Source organism: Ambystoma mexicanum, chromosome 3p (assembly GCF_040938575.1).
Source record: "Ambystoma mexicanum isolate Mex_15411 chromosome 3p, UKY_AmexF1_1, whole genome shotgun sequence".
Taxonomy (NCBI): domain Eukaryota; kingdom Metazoa; phylum Chordata; class Amphibia; order Caudata; family Ambystomatidae; genus Ambystoma; species Ambystoma mexicanum.
This window is the reverse complement of record NC_090925.1, coordinates 597095483-597116428: the sequence shown is the minus strand read 5'-3', so window position 1 is coordinate 597116428 and position 20946 is coordinate 597095483. Positions and strand designations below refer to the sequence as shown.

Here is a 20946-nt window from a genome sequence, read left to right as displayed (position 1 = left end):
AATGAGGGATCTTCGGGGAGTGGTAGTGGGACGCAGACTGATGAGACGTGGTACCCCTTTTCTTACGACACCTTTTCCCCATCCTTCCCCGTCGGGACGCTGACAAGTCCAGAAGGTCCGTGAACCATATCTGCCTCGGCCACGCAGGTGCGACGAGGATCATCCTGCACCGTGACCTCTTGAGCTGGTTGATGAGCCGGATCAGCAGCGGCAATGGAGGGAACGCATATAGGAACAGGCCCTCCCAGGGGAACGAGAAAGCATCGCCCATGCTCCTCGGCTGGGGAAACCTGCTGGCGAACCTCCGGCACTTGGAGTTCGTCGCCGTCGCGAACAGATAATTCTGGGGTGTGCCCCACCGTCGGAAGAGGCGGTCCACTAGATCCTGTCGTAGTTCCCACCCGTGGCACGAGCGCAGCTCTCTGCTGAGCGAGTCGGCGATGGTGTTTTTTATCCCTGCCAGATGGAACGGCACCAGAAACATCCCTTGGGCGACCGCCCAATGCCACAGATCCTGAGCCTCCTTGGACAAGGCTGGGGATCTGGTACCGCCCTGCTTCCTGATGTAGAACATGGTAGTGGTGTTGTCGGTGAAGATCCTCACCACCTTGCTCTTGAGGGACGGAAGAAAGGACCTGAGGGCCCAAAACACTGCACAGAGTTCCAGGACGTTGATATGGAGGGACTTCTCCGTCGGCAGCCAAAGGCCCCTCGCGTGCAGATTTTCGGTGTGCGCTCCCCACCCTTACAGGGAGGCATCCATGGTCACGGTCTTCTGGTGGCCCGGGGTCTGGAAGTCCATGCCCGCCGTCAGATGTGTGCGGGTGCCCCACCACCGGATCGCTTGTCGGAAGCTCTCGTCGAGTGTTATCCTGTTCCCGAAGCTGCCAGTCGTCTGGATCCAGCGAGCGTCCAGGAACTCCTGTAACGGGCGCATCCGAAAGCCTGCACAGCGGATGAGATGAATGCAAGAAGACATCATTCCGAGGAGGGACTTGATGGACCTCACCCTGGCCGCGTCCGCAACCAGCATCCGCTGCACCTTGTCCAAGATGGCCCTCGTCCTTTCCTCCGATGGAGGCCAGACGCGCCACTGCGTCGAGCTTCGCTCCCAGAAACAGTGTGTCTTGAGCGGGCACCAGGTGGGACTTGGCGTAGTTTATGGAGAATCCCAGGTCCGTGAGTAGTTGGACGGTCCTCGCCGTGTGCTCCGCGGCGAGCTCCTTTGTCTTTGCTCGGATGAGCCAGTCGTCCAGGTAGGGGTAGACGTGGATCCCCTCCAGGCGCAGCCGCGCCGCCACCGGTGCGAGGCACTTGGTGAACACCCTGGGTCCCGACCTCAATCCGAAGAGAAGGCCTCTGAACTGGTAGCGACGCCCTTGGACCACGAATATGAGAAACTTTCGGTGTCCCTTTAGGATGGGGATATGGAAGTAGGCGTCCTCCAAATCCAACGACGACAGGAAATCGCCCTCCTCCAGTTGACCCAGGACGTGCTGGAGGGTGACCATCCGGAACCTCTGTGCCTTGATGAATTTGTTCAGTCGTCGTAGGTCCAGGATGGAACGCCATCCTCCCGTCTTCTTCACGAGGAAGTATCTTGAGAAAACTCTGGAGCCCCGAAGCCTCTTTGGGACGAGCTTGATGGCGCCTTTCTTGAGCATCGCCTTTACCTCCAAGAGAAGTTGAGGGACGTGATGTTCCTTCCTGGCCACGGGGGTGGGGGGACGCGCGGACACTTTAGAAACTCGAGCGCGTGACCCTGAGCTAGGGCGTCCAGCACCCAACGGTCGGTGGAGATGGACTCCCACGCTCTGACGAAGTTCGCCAGCCGGCCTCCCACCGGGGTGCTTCGGTGGGGGCCGGACCCCATGGCCGGTTCAGTCCTGCTTCGACGAGGCTTTGCCGCCTTGCCCTCCTTGGTGACGATGGCGGGGTCCGCCCGACTTGCCTCGTCCCCTGTAGGCTTCTTGCGACGACGAACGGGCCGCTTGACGATAGGTGGAAAATTCGCCGCCAGAACCTTTGGAGGCACCCCGCTTGCCTCCGCCGCTGCTGGAGAACACCAAGAGCCCGGGCCGTCTCAGTCTTGATGGCTTGTAGGGAATCGTCCACTGTTTTCCCAAACAGGTTGTTCCCGTCGAACGGCATGTCCAAGACTCTGGTCTGCACGTCCTGACGGAAGTCAGTTCCCTTGAGCCATCCACGCCGTCTAAGGCACGCGCCGTTGCCCAACTGGCGAAATCCAGTGTCAGCGATGTCCGTCGCTATCGTAATGGCGTGGTCCGACGCCACTTCTCCTTCCTGCAAGATCTCTAGGGCCTCCGCCCTCTTGTCGTCTGGTAAGAAGTCCAGCAGGGGGGCGATTCTGTACCACAACTCCCTCTCGTTGGCAGCCTTAATCGTCGTCGCTGCCGATGAGATGACTCTGCGTCCCATCGTGTCCAATTTCTTTCCCTCGCCGTCCGGCGGGGAGGTTGACGTAGAGGCCGAGGCCCCCCCGCTTTCTTCCTGGCCGCCGCGGAGATGACCGAGTCCGCAGTTGGCTGTGCATGAAGGCACAAGGGGGCCGCGTCCGGGACCCGGTACTTCTTCTCGTACCGGTCCCTTCTCGCAGGCGTTGTGGATGGGTTCTTGAGGAGGGAGAGAACCTCATCCCAGATATCGTCCAGTAGAGGTACAGCGAGGACAGTCTTCCTCTTGGTCTCGCGCCGTTGATAAAGGAAACCTTCCTCCTTCTCTTCCAGGCAGAGCCGGAAAAGCTCGGATGCCCTGGCGATCATGGCATGAAACGGTCCAATCTCGTCGGGTTGGGAAGCCCGGGGAGGAGGTCACGACGGGAGATCCTCGTCGTAAACCTCGTCGTCTGTGCCCGTCGCGGCCGTGTCAGTCCCCGTATCATCCCCACGGGTCGTGGACGGGGAGGAGGGCTGAGCAGGGCGCGATGGTTGAAAAGGAGGTGGAGGATGAATCCTTCTCTTAGGAGGGGGGCTTCCAGAAGGGCCTGGCTCCGGGTCCCCCGTCGGGAGAGGTTCCTCCGTTGGTGGTAACGGCAATCTCGTCCTTATCTCCGAGCATAAGGACTGTATAGCCAACAAAATGGCCGCCGAGTTGTCTTGCGGCACTGGTTGGGGGGAGACCAACGGGCGCTCAGGAGCCCCGTCGGCACCCTCGACGTTCTCGTCATCTCCTATGTCTCGGTCCCTCCCGACGGGCTGGTCTTCTTCCACGCCAACGCCGTGGCTTAAGACTTAGATTAGCTCCTCCTCAGAGGTTGAGGCCGAATCCACGACGACCTCCTGCCCCCCCTTTTTCTTCTCCGTCGGAGGTTTCACGGGGGTCCTGTCGATGGGCATGAAAGAGGACTCCCTCCGCGGTGGCAGGGAGACTCTGGGCCCCGAGGTCACCACCACTGGTGTAGCCTCCACAGGCTGAGCCAGGGCCGCCGCGACTGTCTCAATAGAGGCCTTGGCCGGGTGGATTAAGGCTTTCACCACCTTAGGTGCGCTCACCGCCTTCTCCTTGGGGGGAGGGTCACCGCCTCGCTCCCCCCTCCGATGAGGCTTTCAAGCTCGACCGGGGTCTCTCCAGGAGCTTCGCCGGGTGCTCGGCCTTCCTCTTACCCGAGCCAGAGCGTTGGCTCGTGGTTGATGGCGCCGGGGAGGATGCGCCCTGCCTGGCGCCCGTAGAGCCAGACCGTTCGGCGCTCCCGGTGCCAGCGGATTCTTCTCGCCTGACGGGCTCTTCCCTTCCAGCCAGTTGGCGAGACGCAGATGGTGGTCCTTCATGGTCCGCTCCGACATATTGCCGCAAAACGCACAGTCCTTCTCCACGTGCGTCTTGTCCTCATGCAGGCAGTAGAGGCAAAGGGAGTGTTCGTCCTCCTTAAAGACATTCTGAAGCTGGCATCCAGGGCAGACCTTGAACAGCTTTCCGGGCGTCGAGCTTCCCTTCTCCTGGGCCATGCTCGAGAAGGGCCTGAGAAACTTCTGAGTCCTCCAAAAGCGTGGCTCGACGAAATCTTCACCCTTGAGGGGCGTAGAAGAATCCGACACGGGTCCCCGTTGATCGGATAAAGAAACGGTGGAGCTTGAGGCTCTTTTGACCGAAAAAGAGAACATTTTCCTAATAAGCACGAAAAAAGCACTAAAGCTCGAGAGCAATAGCACGAGGATCCCAACACTTGAACGTGTGGTAAAAATCTGAAGAAGGCTGCCAGAGGCGGGGCTTAGGGAGATGGCAGTCATTGGCTGTGGTCAGTATGACGCAGAGATCAGTGATCGGTTACTACTACCAAAGACAGATCAGAAACGAAACTGATACTGGTTTTTCTTTACCGAGGATTCCCAGCCTGACGACATGGAATATTCATGAGCATGTGAATCCATGCCAGACCCCATACTGGAGAAGTATGGCTTCCCCTTCTCTGCGTTTACAAAGGGTGTGCTGGTGTGGATCGCACTAACTGTCCTCTTTAGGCTCCTGGAAGAGTAGGGAAGTCTTGATCGTGAACACTTACGCCCCTAATCACACTGTTACACCCTTTTTTGCCTCACATTAGGCTGACCCCATATGGGCGCGCTCAATGGATATGGGTTGGGGCGATTTCAATTGTACTATAGACCCGACGGTGGATAGGTTGGATGATTAATTTAAGAAGCTGGCTCCTCCAGTGAAGACCCTGAGGAACTTGCTGAAAAACTTTGGCTTAACATATATGGAGGTCAAACCATGAAACAGTGCGCTCCTACACCTACTTCTCTGCCCCGCACAGGGTGCACACCCTCATAGATGAACCTTTAATGGGGCACAAAGTATAAACAGTTCATCAGCCCAGAGTCCTCTGACAATGCTCTGCTGATGGTCACATGGTTGGACTGATGCGAAAACCCCCTAACCCCCCCCACCTGGAGGTTGCGGTAAGGGGCTCTGCTAGATGACGCATTTGGAGGATAATTACCGGGCTGGTACACTGTGGGAAGCTTTTAAAGTCGCTGTGTGGGGAGAAGCGTTTGGTAAGAAGGGCGGGCTACTGAGGGAGTTACTGCAATCCCTTACGACAATCGAGGTAGAAATCAGAGCGGGCATGCAGGGATGAGGGAGCTGGGGTCGAGACTAGGAACCCGACTGACTTGAGGCTGTCTTGTGGCTTGTGCAGCAGGGAAATGTGCATGTCTCGGGATGATAGCTCAGCGGCAACGTGCTCGCCTTGGAAGCAAGACGATAGGAGCAACATGGGTTCGATCCCTGGGTCTGCGCTTCGACACTTAAGCGCGCTATAAATAACCTATCATATCACACCCATCATATCATGTGACCGAGTGTCCTTCAGATCAGCAGGACGAATCCGATCCCCTAGATGTAATATGGCACAGATCCAATCTGGCAGACATCTTGACCTCTACTTTGGGAAGAAAGCTGTTAAAGGCGGGCGGGTACAGGTTTATGCACAGCTCCTCCTGGCTATTTTTTGGGTGTTGTGAGCATCCTGGAAAAGGAGCCCAGTTCAACTGGCATCACCCTGATATTCAAGAGCTTCTTCACCTTTCCTCACAGCCTCCTCTTTCCAAAAGAGGAAGGAGGTGGCTGGCTAAGCAATAGCCCATGACTCACTAAAATTGAGATGGCCATTTGGTTCTCCCGAAATTCCAAGATCGTTCCCATTCCCCAGGGAAATGTGTTCATGAATTGGCAAGTCATCGCTTGGATTTGTGGTCCGCGGCAGGAGTTCAGGACAGAAAACACTTCACAGCCATTTGCTGTGAACAGTGCTGCCCAATCTATATGGGTGATGATCGATTCTGTTGTGTAAGTCACACAATCCTCTTGAAAATGTCCATCTAGCCTCCTGTTAGCAGGCAGATACAGAAGAGGGTTTCAGTTTGGAATAATGCTACGCTTCTTAGTTACCGCCTGATGCATAAAGGCATAGAAGAGCGAATTGCCATTTAAGTAAAATCTAACATTTTGCTGTGGCTATTGTCCGTGAATTCAGATGCCCTTGCCAAGGCTTGCCCTCTCATCGTTCCCCATAAAAATTCCATATTCGACTATTTGTCAAGGCTTTGTGAGACCTTTCATACACATGGTTTGCTTATCCTAACAGAGGTTGGTGTCGGGAGCAGGGGGGCTTAGTGCGGAGGGGCCGGGCTTCTTTGCAAAATCCTTTGGTTCCTTCCATAGTAGTAACAAGTCAATTTGCTTGTCATGGACAAAGACTAGAGTTCTGGTTAGCAGTCCAAGTTACTGAACGACTTGTCTGACTTGGTGGGAGCTTAGGATGCAGGGGAAGATATAATTTTACTCCAGAGCATGGCTACAGCATGGACTGCAAATTGGGCCTGTGGATGGTAGGCCAGGGATATTTTTCAGAGGGTACCTGCCTTTAAGTTTAGGTTGTTTACCAAGAGGGCGCTAGAGAGCCACCCAAGATGGCGGCTTCCTAAAGAGCTCCCTGCAGCCCCTTAATCCTTTTGCATCGCTGCTTCTGTGGTGGTAAATCGCTTCTCACTCTTGATGAGTGGAATCCCGCAACTCAAAGGAACATTGAGCCCTCCCCCACCTCCATGGGCCGCTGATCTGCCGAGATCGCCTTTTCGCTGGAACTGCCTGCGGCTGTATGGCGGGGGAGAGGCGGCGCCGTGGCCCAAGTCGACACCCACAGCAAGACCCCGCGAAGATCTCAATGGCCCGGAGGAGTTCGCCGGACCGCCTCAAGAAGCGGGTGGACGTGCGCGGTCGCAGCGCTGTCAGAGACATGGCGGTCTCCATCCCTGCGGCAGCCTGGTGTCGAGTGGAGGGTCCAGTCTGGCCCCAGGTGACGCTTGAAATTTGCGGCCAGGTAGGAGCTTGGAGGCAAGCGCAGCCTGAACGTTGGGCAGCGGGCCAACCTGTGTGATCCGGACCCCCTTACACATCACATAAAGGCACCCCAGGCCTGCGATGGCGCTTTGGGCCGCAGTGCATCTCACACGGGCCCCCTGCCCCCCCTGACTCCCCGAAGGAACGGCGGTAGCCTGGGGAGAACCCACGCTCGAGACTGCATGCCGAGAGGCCCTCAGGATGCCCAGAACCAGGGGCCCCGTTTGTCGCTGCGAAGGGGCCTGAAAGCTGACCATCCCCCCCATAGACGCGCTGCCGACGCAGGCACGACCAGAGGAGGCCCGCTCCTGGCGGGAGACACCAGGGCTGGGGTCCATTCGCCACTGGCAACGGCCCGTTCATCACGTAGCCCCGTGGCCGCACTCTGTACGGAAGCTGCGAGTGCCACCGAGATAAAGACATTCAATTGACTCCTTTATTCTTACCGGCGAGGTGACTCGGGGCACCAATAGTGCCTCTGGCTGCAAGAGCGCATGGTAAGGGAAATCTCCAACAATTCCTCCAGTTTCACAACCAGCACATGAGGTGAGACTTGCCCGCACTTCGCTAAGCCCCGCTAATGCCCCTTTGCAAACAACAACCCGAAGCGGCTTAAACAAAAACAACTCCATTTTATTGGAGCTGAATACCCAGCACAACTCCAAGCAGGTGAAGTGCTGAAGAGAGCATCACAAGATAATCCGGTTTGGCTAAACACTGCCCACGATACCATTGGAACATCTCCAGGCACTCTCCCTAACGTTACCCAGACCCAGCAGAGAGGCCAACGCGCAGACTGAAGGTATAGGACCACGTGATTGTCCAGCTCCTGGGCTTTCAACGTTTTAAAAGTCCCCTGACCCCTTTGACCTCGCTTGTGGTGCGGCGTCACAGAAGCATCCATTAAACAAGTGATTCGCCAGGCCGTAATCATCCTGGACCACCCTCACATAACCGTGGTTACAACGCGGTGGCGCTAGGCCGCTACGGGGAAACAACCACAACCAGTTGAGCGGCAGCCAACTCCGAAAAACGCCACTGGGTCAGTCAAACTGTTTAAAGACCAAATCAACTGTAATATAACCCTTACTGGGTGGCGGAGCGGCGCCGGCGCCCGGAGCTGGGCCTCCCCCCGCGGATCAGCCGATGCAACAGTGACGCAGCACTAAGGGTGATATCTCACGTAGCCCGGCTGGGTGCATTTTTTGGAACCCTCGGGCTGCTCCCTTCAACATCCGTGGGCGGGGACCTCATCCAGCTGCCTCATAAATACACCTGACAGTGAGGCACGCCTGACACCAACAACAACAGCCCGACTGCCCCTTCCCAATATACCTACAGCAAACTGATCCAGAAACAACAATGGGGAAAACGGACAAGTCACAAAAAAAGCTTAACTTTGAAACCAGCTCCACCAGCAAATCCTTCTCAATCAGCAGACCAGCATCACCAACGCCCGACGCATCCCCATCGGAACCAAACCCCCAGAGTCTCGACATAAGGGAGATTTTGAGGGATCTGAAGACCGGCATCGGCGGATTGGGGAGTAAATTGGACAACCTGGCATCCAAGGTAGATTAAATCCAACATCGCTTGGATAAACACGCTGACAGACTAGACGCAGTCGAGCAACGAGTGTCCGACCTTGATGACAGCACGACAACCCTGAACTCCAGAGTCTCTTCTCTTGAAACCCAAATGAAAGCAGTCTGCGCCAAAGATGAGGACTTGGAAGGGCGCTCTCGAAGGAATATTAGAATCCTCGGAGTAAGAGAACAACAACTCCGGATCAAAATGCAGGATCACGTAGAACAAATGTGCATTGAACTGTTTGGAAAAGAGACTTTCTCCCAGCTGTTTGTTATTGAAAGAGCGCACAGGATTACAAACACCAGACCGATCCCAGGTGCATCTCCGCGGCCAATCATCGCGAAGTTGCTAAACTACAAGGACCGCGATGCAATGCTTAAAGCGGCCAGAGAGAAAGGGAAACTACAATACGATGGTGATCCGATCCAAATCTTCCCAGACTTCTCCCCATCAGTCCAAGCACAACAGCGATTTTACATAGCAGTCAAGCGGAGGCTCCAAGAGAACCAGATACTTTATTCCATGCTCTTCCCAGCAAAACTCCATATCCAGCACAAAGGGAAAGTCCAGTTCTTCAATACACCGGAAGAAGCCAATGATTACCTGGACAGTGCCGGTTGTAGACCTACGCCCAACATCCTGAGATCGCGACACAATGACCAAATGAGACAAGACCCCCCGTAACCATCGAGAGCCACATCACTTATAGGCGGTCCTGCCCCGCCATGAGACCCACACCCTGCTTCCACCACAGAGACAAATCTCCTGCCTAATTGGGAGCCTTCGCCCACTTGGAGGGCCACTAGCGCCAAGCACAGCAATGTTCACAGTTTTGTTTAGCAGGGTAGGTGCACCATGGGCCAGTTGGGAGTTGCCCATGCAAGGGAGGGAAGTTGGTTCTACAAAGATGCCCATGAAGAAGCCATCACATGTTCATTTACCCAGCACAACGTCCACACTTCTGAAAGTCAGAAAGCGGTATCCAAATTTGGATTGTTACCCACACATTGCTAACCGCCAGGTACAGTCAAGTACCCAGAAAGAGCCAGCGCCCAGTCTTCCCCTCAAGATCCAATGACACTGCTTAAAATCGCCACCTGGAACATCCACGGTGGCAACCACCCGGCGAAAACCAGGAGAATACTCCAATATCTCCACAGACACAAAGTCAACATCGCAATTCTACAAGAGACTCATCTCCTTCCAGCCTCTGAATCTCATTGGGGAAATCCTGGGGATGTCACAGATACATTTCTTCCTATTCATCCTACGCAAGAGGTGTGGCAATCCTAATCGACAAAAGGGCCCAATTTAGCCTGATTGAATCGAGAGGGGACACTGAGGGGAGAACTTTACTAGTGAAAGGGATACTGGGCGGGAAACAGTTGGTGATAGTGAACTTGTATGCCCCAAATACCGATGGTCCAAGTAACTTCAACTGGGTGATGACTCAACTTGGGCAATACAACGCCGAAACTATCATCTGGGGGCAGATCTCAACACAACATTAGACCCCAGTATTGACAAATCTCAGAGCACGGGAACGGACCCCTCCAAGGGAGATATCTGCCATATGTTTGAGCTAGTCGGTACGTGGAGGCAATACAACCAGGACGCACGGGAGTACACCTTCCACTCAGGCGTCTATAACACCAGCTCACGGATAGACTATATCCTGGTGTCTACTCGTGGCCCATTCAAGTGGGGCGCAAGGCAAATACTGCTGCGTTCCTTTTCAGACCACTCCATGGTGACACTTGAAATCTTGCTCTCCGGCACCGTGCCACTTGGCCTTAACTGGAGGTTCAAACCGGGCTCGCTGACAGACACCGTGTTTGCAAAGGAGCTATGCCAAGAAATAACATTCCTAGAAATCAATCAAGATTGTGTGAACTTGGCTGGTACCGTATGGCAAACACTAAAATGTTACATACGTGAGGTGTGCAAGGCAAAGGAGTGCAGCACCCTAAAACAAATACGCAGAGAGCTATCCACCAGTGAACAGTGTTTGAAGGAGCTAGAGCGCGAATACACCATCACCCTAAAGCCTCACGTCCATGCAGCATTAAAAAAAGGAGTTAGTGTTCAAGGAAACAGCGGATCGAGAACTGAAATTCTTGGGCCATAAACACCAGAATCGTCAATTTGGGGAAGGGCAAAAACCAAGCGCACTGCTTGCAAGTCTTCTAAAAACTGACAAAAGCCCTCCCAAAGTAGAGTGGGTCAAAGACACACAGGGAGCTTCACACTATACGGAAGAAGGAATGGTTTATAGTCATAATGTCGACAAAAAAATGTCGACAGACAAAAATGTCGAAAAAATAATGTCGAAAATAATAATGTCGACATTCTATACTTTTAATGTAAAAAGTCATAATGTCGAAAAAAAAATGTCGACTTTTTTTTCGACAATATGACTATAAACCCTTAACACTATCAACACCTCACCCAACACCCTCCTGCAACCCCCCCACACCCCACACCACCACCCTCCCACCCCTCATATGCAACACATTCTAATTATTTATATATTTATTTATTTATTTTTTCAATAAATAAATAACCAACAAAAAGTATCATTTACTATGGGGGGGTCCCCCCCCAACCCCCCCTCACCCAACACCCCCCTGCCACCCCACCACACCCCCTAACCACCCTCTCACCCCTCATACTCAACACAATCTAATTATTTATTTATTTATTTATTTTTTCAATAAATAAATAACCAAAAAGAGTCTAATTTACTATGGGGGTCCCCCCCAACCCCCCCTCACCCAACACCCCCCTGACACCCCCCCACACCCCCCCCAACCACCCTCTCACCCTCATTCCCAACACATAGTAATTATATATTTATTTATTTATTTATTATTCAATAAATAAATAAACAAATAAATAAAAAGAATATCATTTACTATGGGGATGTCCCTCCCAACCCCTCTCACCCAATACCCCCTGCCACCCCCCACCCCTCATACTCAACACATACAACACAACAATAAATATATATTTATTTATTTATACAACATTTCGAAAAAATGTCGACATTAATGTAAAATGTCGACATTTTTGTATGTCGACATTATTGATTTTCGACATTAATTTGTCGACATTTTGACTGTCGACATTATTGATGTCGACATTATGACTGCACACCAGAAGGAATAGCCAACACATTCTGCAACTTCTATCAGAACCTATACAGCTCCAAAGGCGAAAAGCCCGACCGAGATACAAGACTTTTTAAACGATATCGAACTGTACTGGGTGGAAAGCCAGCTAAGAGAACCCTTGAATGTGCCGTTATCACTAGAAGAAATCCTAGAAGCCATTAAATCTCTCCCAAACATGAAAGCCCCAGGCCCTGACGGTCTCACGGGGGAATTCTATAAAGCCCATGCGGACATTGTAGCCCCTATCCTCCTTTGTGTAGTCGAAGAATCAATAGAGCAGGGGTGCCTCCCCCCACATTGCGTGAGGCCAATGTCAAAGTCCTTCACAAAGCAGGTAAACCACCGGAAGATTGCGCATCATATAGGCCGATTTCCCTAATTAATCTAGACGCGAAGATTTTAGCATCACGGCTACTCCCCTTAATGCCAGCCCCAGTAATCGGTGACCATGCCGGATTCATTCCGGGGCGCAGCACGACCTACGGCATTGGAAGGCTTTTTGGGGGCATAGAAGCCCTCGACACAACACAACAGGCAATAGTGGTATTACTCGACGGAGAGAAAGCGTTTGATTCGGTGGAATGGCCTTGCATGTTTGCGACAATCGCACACATGGGCTTGGGCAAATTCTTCATTAGGCTAGTGTCTCTATTATACAATGGTCCGAGGTCATACATCACCATTGGCTAGATCTACAAGTATCAGGCTAGAGCATGGAACCAGGAAAGGGTGCCCTCTATCGGCTCTCATCTTCGCCCTGGTAATGGAACTTCTCGCCTCGCGGCTGAGAACCGACCACATACAAAGAGGTCTCAAGTTAGGCCTGCACAAACTAATGGTCTCCCTTTATGCAGACGATGTGATGCTATTTGTGAGCGACCCACTGACCAACCTTAACCCAATAATACGTGAGGTGATCAAATTTGGTCGAGTGTCTGGCCTCAAAACAAACCACTCGAAGTTGGTAATATTCCCGCTAACATCAGGCACCACCGTGTTCTTAGATGATCACGGCTTTAAGCGGGAAAATTCAAAGGTCTGTTACTTGGGCATCTATATGTCCCTCAACCACAATGATATATACAGAGACAACTTTGTTACAACTCTGAACCCATCACAGGAACGTGTTCACAGATGGAAATCGCTACCACTCACACTATGGGGCAGACCTTCACTGACTAAAATGGTCATTCTCCCTAAACTACTTTATTTATTCACAAATGTGCCACTGCTCCTCCCAAGTTCCTTCTTTCAAAGGGTAAAGAGTCTTATACTGGAGCTGCTATGGGCAGGGAAACCTGCTCGAATGGCGTATAGTACGCTGACACTGCCGACCTCTGGTGGATGCCTGGCGCTCCCTGACGTTGAGAAATACTACTGGGCTGCCCAAGTGCAATTCTTAAGCCATTGGTACACAACACATGTCCGTCCACATGTACAGGTGGAGCGTGCCCTTGCATCCCCCAATCTGTAAAGAGCCATCATTATCAGCCATATCGCAGTACCCCATAACCCGCTTAACACGGTCCTGTCCACATATGCGATCTGGAGAAAGATCGCTCGCAAATACATGGTCGTAATTAGGTTTTCTCCACTTCCGCCGATCAAATTTATTCCGGGCATAACCCTCACAAACGAGAAGGTATTCCTCACCTGGGTTGATAAAATCAAAGTTCAGTCCTTCGGTGATCTATTCCCTGAGGGCACCTTTCTAACCCCACAGATGGTCAAAGACCGTGGGGGTAACTCCTCACTAGATGTATTCCTATACTTCAGGCTACGCCACACTCTACGCAAGCTATTTACATCATTCCCTGCCCAACTGCCAACATGGGGCCTACTACAAAATGTAATCCAGGCTCAGGGAGAAGGTAGGTTAGTATCAATACTGTACAAAACTCCTTAATGACAGTAAAATTAGATCCCAGAGTGAAACAAAAATGGGAAACAGCTATCCAAGAAACAATATCTGCAGAAGACTGGTCCTACGTCCTTCGACGGACCCAAAAGGTCGCACTGAATACCCGTTACAAACTAATCCACTTCAACTTTCTGTACCAAACCTACTACACACCAGTTAAAAAACGCAGATATCACCCAGAGCTATCAGCGCATTGTGAAAGATGTAATGCTGAAGACGCCGATTTCCTTCACTTGGCTTGGAACTGTCCCGGAGTACATCGCTTTTGGACCGTGGCCCTACAAATAACAGCAGACATTATTGGGGAAACAGTGACGCCGCTCCCACTGGGGGCCCTTCTTGGGTTGACCAAATACTTACAACTGGCAATGCGCAAGTTGGCATCTCTGCTAATGGTGCTGGCTCGAAGGAGAATCGCCACGTCTTGGGGACGAGGCCCACTACCTACAATAGACGCATGGAAAAAAGACATACTATATTGTCAAGATGCGGACAGCGAATTCATAAAGACTTTACCGCAACATGCACGCCCCCCCCCCCCCCCGACATATGGGGGCCATATGTACTATATCTGCTAAATAGCGCCGAGACGTCAGACTCGGATACCTCAGTACTCCAATCACAGTGGCGGGGGTACCAGAATTTAGCAACTACGTCCAGGATCAATCGCTAGCACTGGGGCTGTGATTCAGATACGTGGAGGGCTGTAACGGGTGTTTGGGGAGGGGGGGTTGATGTATGTCTTGGTACTGTTTTGAGACGCACAGGTTTGGTGCGTTTGTATTTGCTCCAGTTGTAAATACCAAAAAAAAAGTTAAAAAAAAAAAGTTTAGGTTGTTTCTTTCAGTCACCTTCTACAGTTTATCGCAGATCTTTTGCAATTTGCCGTGGTTAAAGCACTGAGCATAGATGAAACCAGGGGCACCAATAGGGACGCCTCAAGCTGGGATCTCAGGAACAGGGGATGCTTATAAACTCTGATTCCTTCTAAGAGTTTGTTAAACACCCAATGGATTAAGTAACTAAGCACCCTAGTCACGAGTGTTCGACGTTGGAGTCACTCATCCACTTGGTACAGTGTTTGGCATGGACAGCAGACAAGCACAGGTAACATTGGTGGTAGTCTATGGAGAAGGCAGCACAGAAAATGGCTCTGCCTTTGTAGGCAGCTACTCCAGTAGATGGTGCTGGCAGTTGTGGTTGAGTGGGAGAGGATGTGACCACCATGATGGCGTCCTCCAAGTACAATCTCATGACCGAGCCATCATCAGTTTCTGGAAACTTTGAAAAAAACTGATCTCACCCGCAGCATGAGAGAAGCACCCCTGCAGGATTCCATGCATCAGGAGGAAGCGCTAACGGACCAATCAGAGCAGACTACGAAAGGCATGTGCAAGATAGCAGTGACAACCACTGGGATGGTGGAGAGACGTTGGGCAGTGTCTAGGGAGACAGTCAACCCGACGCACAAAAGGTTACTGTGGTAGATAAGCGATTGGGCCCATCCAGTCTGGCTATTCCTCTTAGCTATTGAGGAAGACTATCCTCAGTAAAGTGCTGAGAGAATTGCCTTGTGTTGTGCAGGGGGAGGGATCCCGGTTAGTCGACTGCTTGTAGCCTGACAGCTCTGCATGGTAGTCCATGTTTGATAACTAAGACGGGTCAACATGTCGCTGGGAGGCCTTCCATTTATGGCTCCTTACTCAAGAGTGAAATAGGCCCTAAGGAATCCTTAGGTCAGGCCCAGTGGCCATTCCAGTCTCAGATGTGCCTCTGGTAGGAGGCAAAAGACCCTTGGATTCAGTAACGCATGCACAAATAGTTTGCCCCTCAGATTAGTTCCTAGTAGTAGGCCGTCTAGTACTTGGACTGCTTCAACTCTGAAGGCAGAGCCTGGTGGAAGAGCTGTTCACAGGGAGAGGAAGTGTGTTACAAAGTGCAGATAAACGTTAATCAGGTCACAGGCCCTTTAAAGCGAAAAGCACGATTGTCTGGCTAGTCACTTGTGCTTGCAGGACCTGCAGAGAGATTGCTGCTTATGCAACATCAGCGGCAGACAAGAACATTGGAGCAGTTGAAAAACAGCGAAAAAAAATAAAAACAAAAAAGAAAGGAGCTAAACAAACAGGAAAAAAGGCCCCAAGCATGTAATGTGTCCAGTCCGTCAGTGCAGATGAAAGAACTTGTGTCCAAGGTCAGAGGGTTTGTCATGATAGTGCAGTCTTGCGTCCTACATTGGCATGCCAGCTTCCAAAATGTTGGAGGATTTGATGTGCAAAATGGTCCGGCTCCCGTCATCAGAGACGCATCCTATAAGTAAGGAGGAAAGGGGAAAGGCCATAGGAATACAACCACAATGCGCATTTGCTAGCTAAAAGTCCCAACCTGGAAGCAAGCATCGACATTATTAACTTAATCAATTTGCATACAACACCTGCTGCACTTGAATTGGTGTTGAGCTTCCCATCTGCTGCACATTCCGCACTGCTGGAGAATACTTGTACTGTGGAACTTGTCTCATGTATGTTGTATTAACAGATGCACGAGTACCAACTGTCTGTGTACCTATATTGGCTGATAAAAAGGAGTGCTTTTAGAACATTAACAATCCGCAAATACACAAACATCGCTTCATCTTTGTAGAAATCCACAATTATAAGTTTAAAAAAACAAGGTTTCACTAGGAAGAATCAACAGAACACGTGATCGAAAACAGAACCAACATTACCAGACTGTTTAGGGAAAATAAGAATTTTCAGGAAATAATTAAGGGGCATAGGCTAGCGTAAGTTTAATGTAGTAAAAGGTCATAAAACCATAAGGAAGAGGAAATACAGACCTTAGAACAGTACAGAAGAGGGGTTTCACAGAAAAAGGAAACAATCTCAACCTTTAGACATGTAGATCTGGCCAGAAAAATAGACTTAAATGGCCACTAGGAGTTATATATGCATCCCATACTGGGAAGGTTGGGGGAATTCACCCTCCTCCCCCAAATCCAAGCAACTGTGCCAAAAGCATTTGGTGGCAGGGCGTCTGGTTTCGACAGAAGTTCGGCAAATCAAGTTTTAAAAAAAGGTATGAGGTGGGAGTCGATTAGGGATGGAGGGTTTAGGGAGGCTGGAGAAAGCGATCATGCAGTTGAACCTAACATACATTAGAGGTTTGGGGGCTAGAGGGGGTGCGGATAAAAGGAAGGATAAAAAGATCCAATCAGACTTCCCTGCTCATACTAATTCTAATAGGACATTTTTAAGGTGGTGGTGATTGGGGGAGGCAGAAGGTAAAGGCTTTCACTTCAGTGTGAAGCTAACAGAGGTCTCATGTTTTCAAGTGGTACGATTTTACAGTCTTCTACATGTAAACACATTTTCAGCATAACATTACTTATTTTTTTCAGTGATAGATTAGTTGGCTAGGTTATTTTTGTCACTGTATTTTCTTTACAATAGTTGTAAGAAACATTCTGTTGACAACTGCTTAAGAAAAGTGAGTGAAGTATTTACTAGAGCAGCCACAAAGATTTAGAGGCAGTTGTGTCTCCCTAGCCTGACCTTGATCACTTATATGTTACCAGGTTCACTAAGAGTTGTGTCTTTGACTGCATCTGGGGTTGATTTCCCGTAAAGTATTCGTACATGTTCTATCTAAAGCATCCCGCTTGTGAAACTTCCTTGCCATAAACCCTTACATAAGCAGTGCTGGAGTTGTCCTATGATCTGGCTTGACCATGTCCAACTACTCTAGTTGACACAGCATTGACAAGTTATTGACTTAAGACCATATACCCCTAGTGAATTTAGTATTTGCTTGTTATTCTAGCCATAGTCCCAGTTTAAAGGGAGCCCCAGAAACAGATGTGAGTCGCTGAGCCAGCTTATCTTTGTGCCTCATCATAGAAGTCAAAACCAAGGGAATCAAATTAAAGGATGGCTTCTCCTGTAGTTACAACTCAAGAAATCACCTGTCGCACTACCTCCTCACAATATCTCTCCTCTCCCACCTGTTTTACCACCTCCTTTTCACTAGCTGTTCCCCACCTCTACCTGCATCCAAGTCACCACCTTGCCGTTCTCCAAATCACCTCCCTGCTTCAACCTCTTGTAGTTATTCAAACTTCTAAAGCGCTTTCACCTAAGTGCTGTACAATTGAGTTAGGACGGTACAAAATGTATGCAATGTACGATACATGAGGGGAGAGTAATAGAACATTAATTTGAGAGTGCCGATGGGCTTTAAAACAGATACGAACGAGATGCAGTGATTAAGAGCAAATAGTTGGGAGAGCGTTCCAAAGTTTCGGAGACCATGCAAACATTTACAGACGTTGCCAAGAAAATGGCCCAAGTGCACTTCTAATGGACAGTCTCTCTGAAGAAAAAAAAAAAAAAAAAAAAAAAAATATATATATATATATAGATAGATATAGATATATAGATACATTACTCACCGTAACGGTATATCTGATGCTTGTATCTGCTTAGATTCACATGCTGTGCATAGCCCGCCATCTAGTGAGAGGCTAAGGAGTATTACAGTTGTTTTCGAAACTCGAAAAGGTACGTTGACAGGGCATGCCAGTAATACATATATACACATATATAATTCACGTATATACTTCGAGTGCTTGATCACATGTTTTTCCCCCACAAAAAATGTCAGTACTGCAAAGGTCTGCAAATTGGTGTAAAAATAAAATTCTATTGCTACCTGGTAGCTACTAATGAAACAGTTAACAAATACAAAGAAAGGTATACATAACGTCACCTCGACATACAACATAATATTTTTACAATTGTTATTTTTAACCAGTCAACTCTAGATTGTTGCCGGCGCGTTTCGTATATACAAGAACCATCTTCAGGGCTTAGAGTTGATGTTTTCACGAAAAAGATAAGGGATTAGTTTCTTACCTGTAACTCCATTTCTCCAGCGTTGGTATCTTTCATGGATTCACATGCTGTGAATTTTTCCCGTCGTCAGGCTGGGAAACCTCGGTAACTTTGGACTAGCGTTTAACACTTTGGAAAAATTTGACACTGTAGTGTCCTATCAACATCTTTTTGGGTGCTTTAGGCTACACCAATAGGACGTCTGGTATAAATAGGCCCACACCTGCAGCTTCCCTTCAGATTTTAAAGTAGAAGAAACCAGAACAAAGGATTTCCTTCAGGGGGTGGCCGGCGGGCACATGTGAATCGATGAAAGATACCAACGCTGGAGAAATGGAGATACAGGTAAGAAACTACTCCCTTCTCCAGCATTGGATCTTTCATGGATTCACATGCTGTGAATAGATTACATAGCAGTATGACAAACCTGGAGGTGCATGACGGGAAAATCAACCCCTGTCATGATGCCTACCCCCAGGTATCCGGACCAAGCCCATCAGCCCCGGGAGCAGGCATCTAGACATTTAGTAAAACCTCAGCAGCCCCGGCTAGGGGCTATCTGGGTTCAGTCCTTGCGCCTTAGGCGCCAGGCTCATAGTAGAAATCAGTCCTGGCACCTAAGGCGCCAGGCTCATAGTCATTACTTACCTCAGGCAGACCATGCTGCAAATGACTCCAATCCAACATGAAGCCTGAAAGGGACTATTTTTCTACAGGGACTATTTTTTACTCGGGTGTGGTTCTAGGGACTTCTTACCTGGGACTACTTTTGAGGCTATTTAAACCACGCCCGACCAGCAACACACGCTTCGCGTTATTCTGCATCCAGCAGCGTAACGCTCACCGTGCCTGCAGCCTGTATCCAGTCTTCTGCCACGCCTGCCTCGAATCCAGAGCTCCTAAAACAAAGAGGAAAGAAAGGGACAAGGTTAGAAAACGAACTTATTTCTATTCCACACCTGATTCTGGATCCATCTTGTCTCCGACCCTGTAAAGAACATAATTTCTGCACGCGCCGCACCTCCAGCTGCAGCGCCATACTCACCAGTCTTCACAGCATCCTTCGGGTCGGCGCTGCCTCCATCATTTCTTTGCCGAACTTCGGAACCTAGGAGACAAAAGAAAACCACATGGCGTGTCGAGGGAACCAACAAATATAATTCTTACCACCATAGACTTACCTGATTTACCACCGGAGGCATCCTTTTGTGACTCTCCATATTTTCACGTGCCGCATCTGTAAAGAGAGAAAAAACACGTTTTCCACGTGCAACATTTACCGGACAGCGCCGGATAATACAGACTCTTACCTGAGCGCCACCAGCTGACACAAGAGCATCTCTTCACGAGCCAGCTGCAAGACAAGAAAGGAAGGGGGGGAACAAGAGTGAACATCGGACATATTGAACTCTATGAACTTAATACTTACTGGTCCTCACCAGGAACCTCAGAGTCAATACTCTCCGGAACTCTCCCGAGCCTTCAAACCAGTGAAGTAACTGGAATCGACGCGCCCCTGCAAATCCACGCAGGATGGAGAGCTCATCTTTCAAGAATATAAGGTGAGATTGCTGTGAGGGCATTTCGGAGGTGATTAGTTGGGGAGGACTGTGGGGGTGCCATCACTTGAATCCACAAGTGGCTAAATCCATCTCTCCACTTGCAGGAGAATATTTCTACGGGTTAAGCAGACAAGATTAGGAGGGCAGATCCAGTCAGTCATCGCTGCACTACGCATCACGTGGGTGGAGACCGCAGCTGCCCGGGTCCGACTGACACCCCTGTGGGAGCCAGGTGAGCATAACACCCCATACCGCAGGCCACAGCCATTAACACCACGATCATCATCCAACCGTAACGCTCACCTGATTTCCACGGAGGCGCTGGGCTGGACTGAGCTGTCGCCGTGTCTTGTAGTGTGACTCGTAGATCTCGGCCTTCTCCTAGGGCTGGTCCCCTTCTCACGATGTACCGGACGTGTAGAGTGAGGTGTCTGCAGACGGAAGAACAAGGATTTAGGAACTGGATTGACTGAACTTCTCCTTCCTCAGTCCTCTTATTCGAACCAAGGGCGTGGCTTGCTCACCTTAGATATATTAAGGCCGGGCTCTCCATCCTGCGTCTTTGCAGGGGCGCAAGTACCAGTTACTTCACTGGTTCACTGACAATCCTCTTGATTGCAGAGGTTGATGTTGGAAGATACCGCCGTTTTCCGCACGAGCGGTTTCTTGATAGTTATTGGTGCACCCTTAATTTAGTCCCTTGCTCAGTCTCAGGGTGTCAATATTGAAATTGTAGAGGAATGATGCGGCGAGCAGGTGAGTAGGAAAGATGACCGGTTGCTGTCACCCTTTCTAATGTCTCTCTTTGTCCTGCAGGTTTAGGTGCAATGGACGCTGATGAATAAGTGCCCAGGATCGTGCAAGCGCGTATGTACGAAGAAGATGAAGCGCGGCGCACGTAAGTAAAATGACTGCTGTTTGTTTCAAAAGCACGCCTTAATGTCTCT

At 50.2% G+C, this 20946-nt stretch overlaps 1 protein-coding gene across 3 annotated transcripts in view; it reads right to left on the bottom strand.

Moving 5' to 3' along the window:
- LOC138579573 (embryonic polyadenylate-binding protein-like) overlaps positions 1-20946 on the bottom strand; it is a 1702133-nt gene that overhangs the window by 345023 nt on the left and 1336164 nt on the right. For all 3 annotated transcript variants that reach the window (XM_069649846.1, XM_069649847.1, XM_069649845.1), the window contains exon 12: positions 15980-16119. In XM_069649846.1, coding sequence (XP_069505947.1) covers positions 15980-16119 — 140 coding nt within the window. The remainder of the gene's footprint in view (positions 1-15979; positions 16120-20946) is intronic.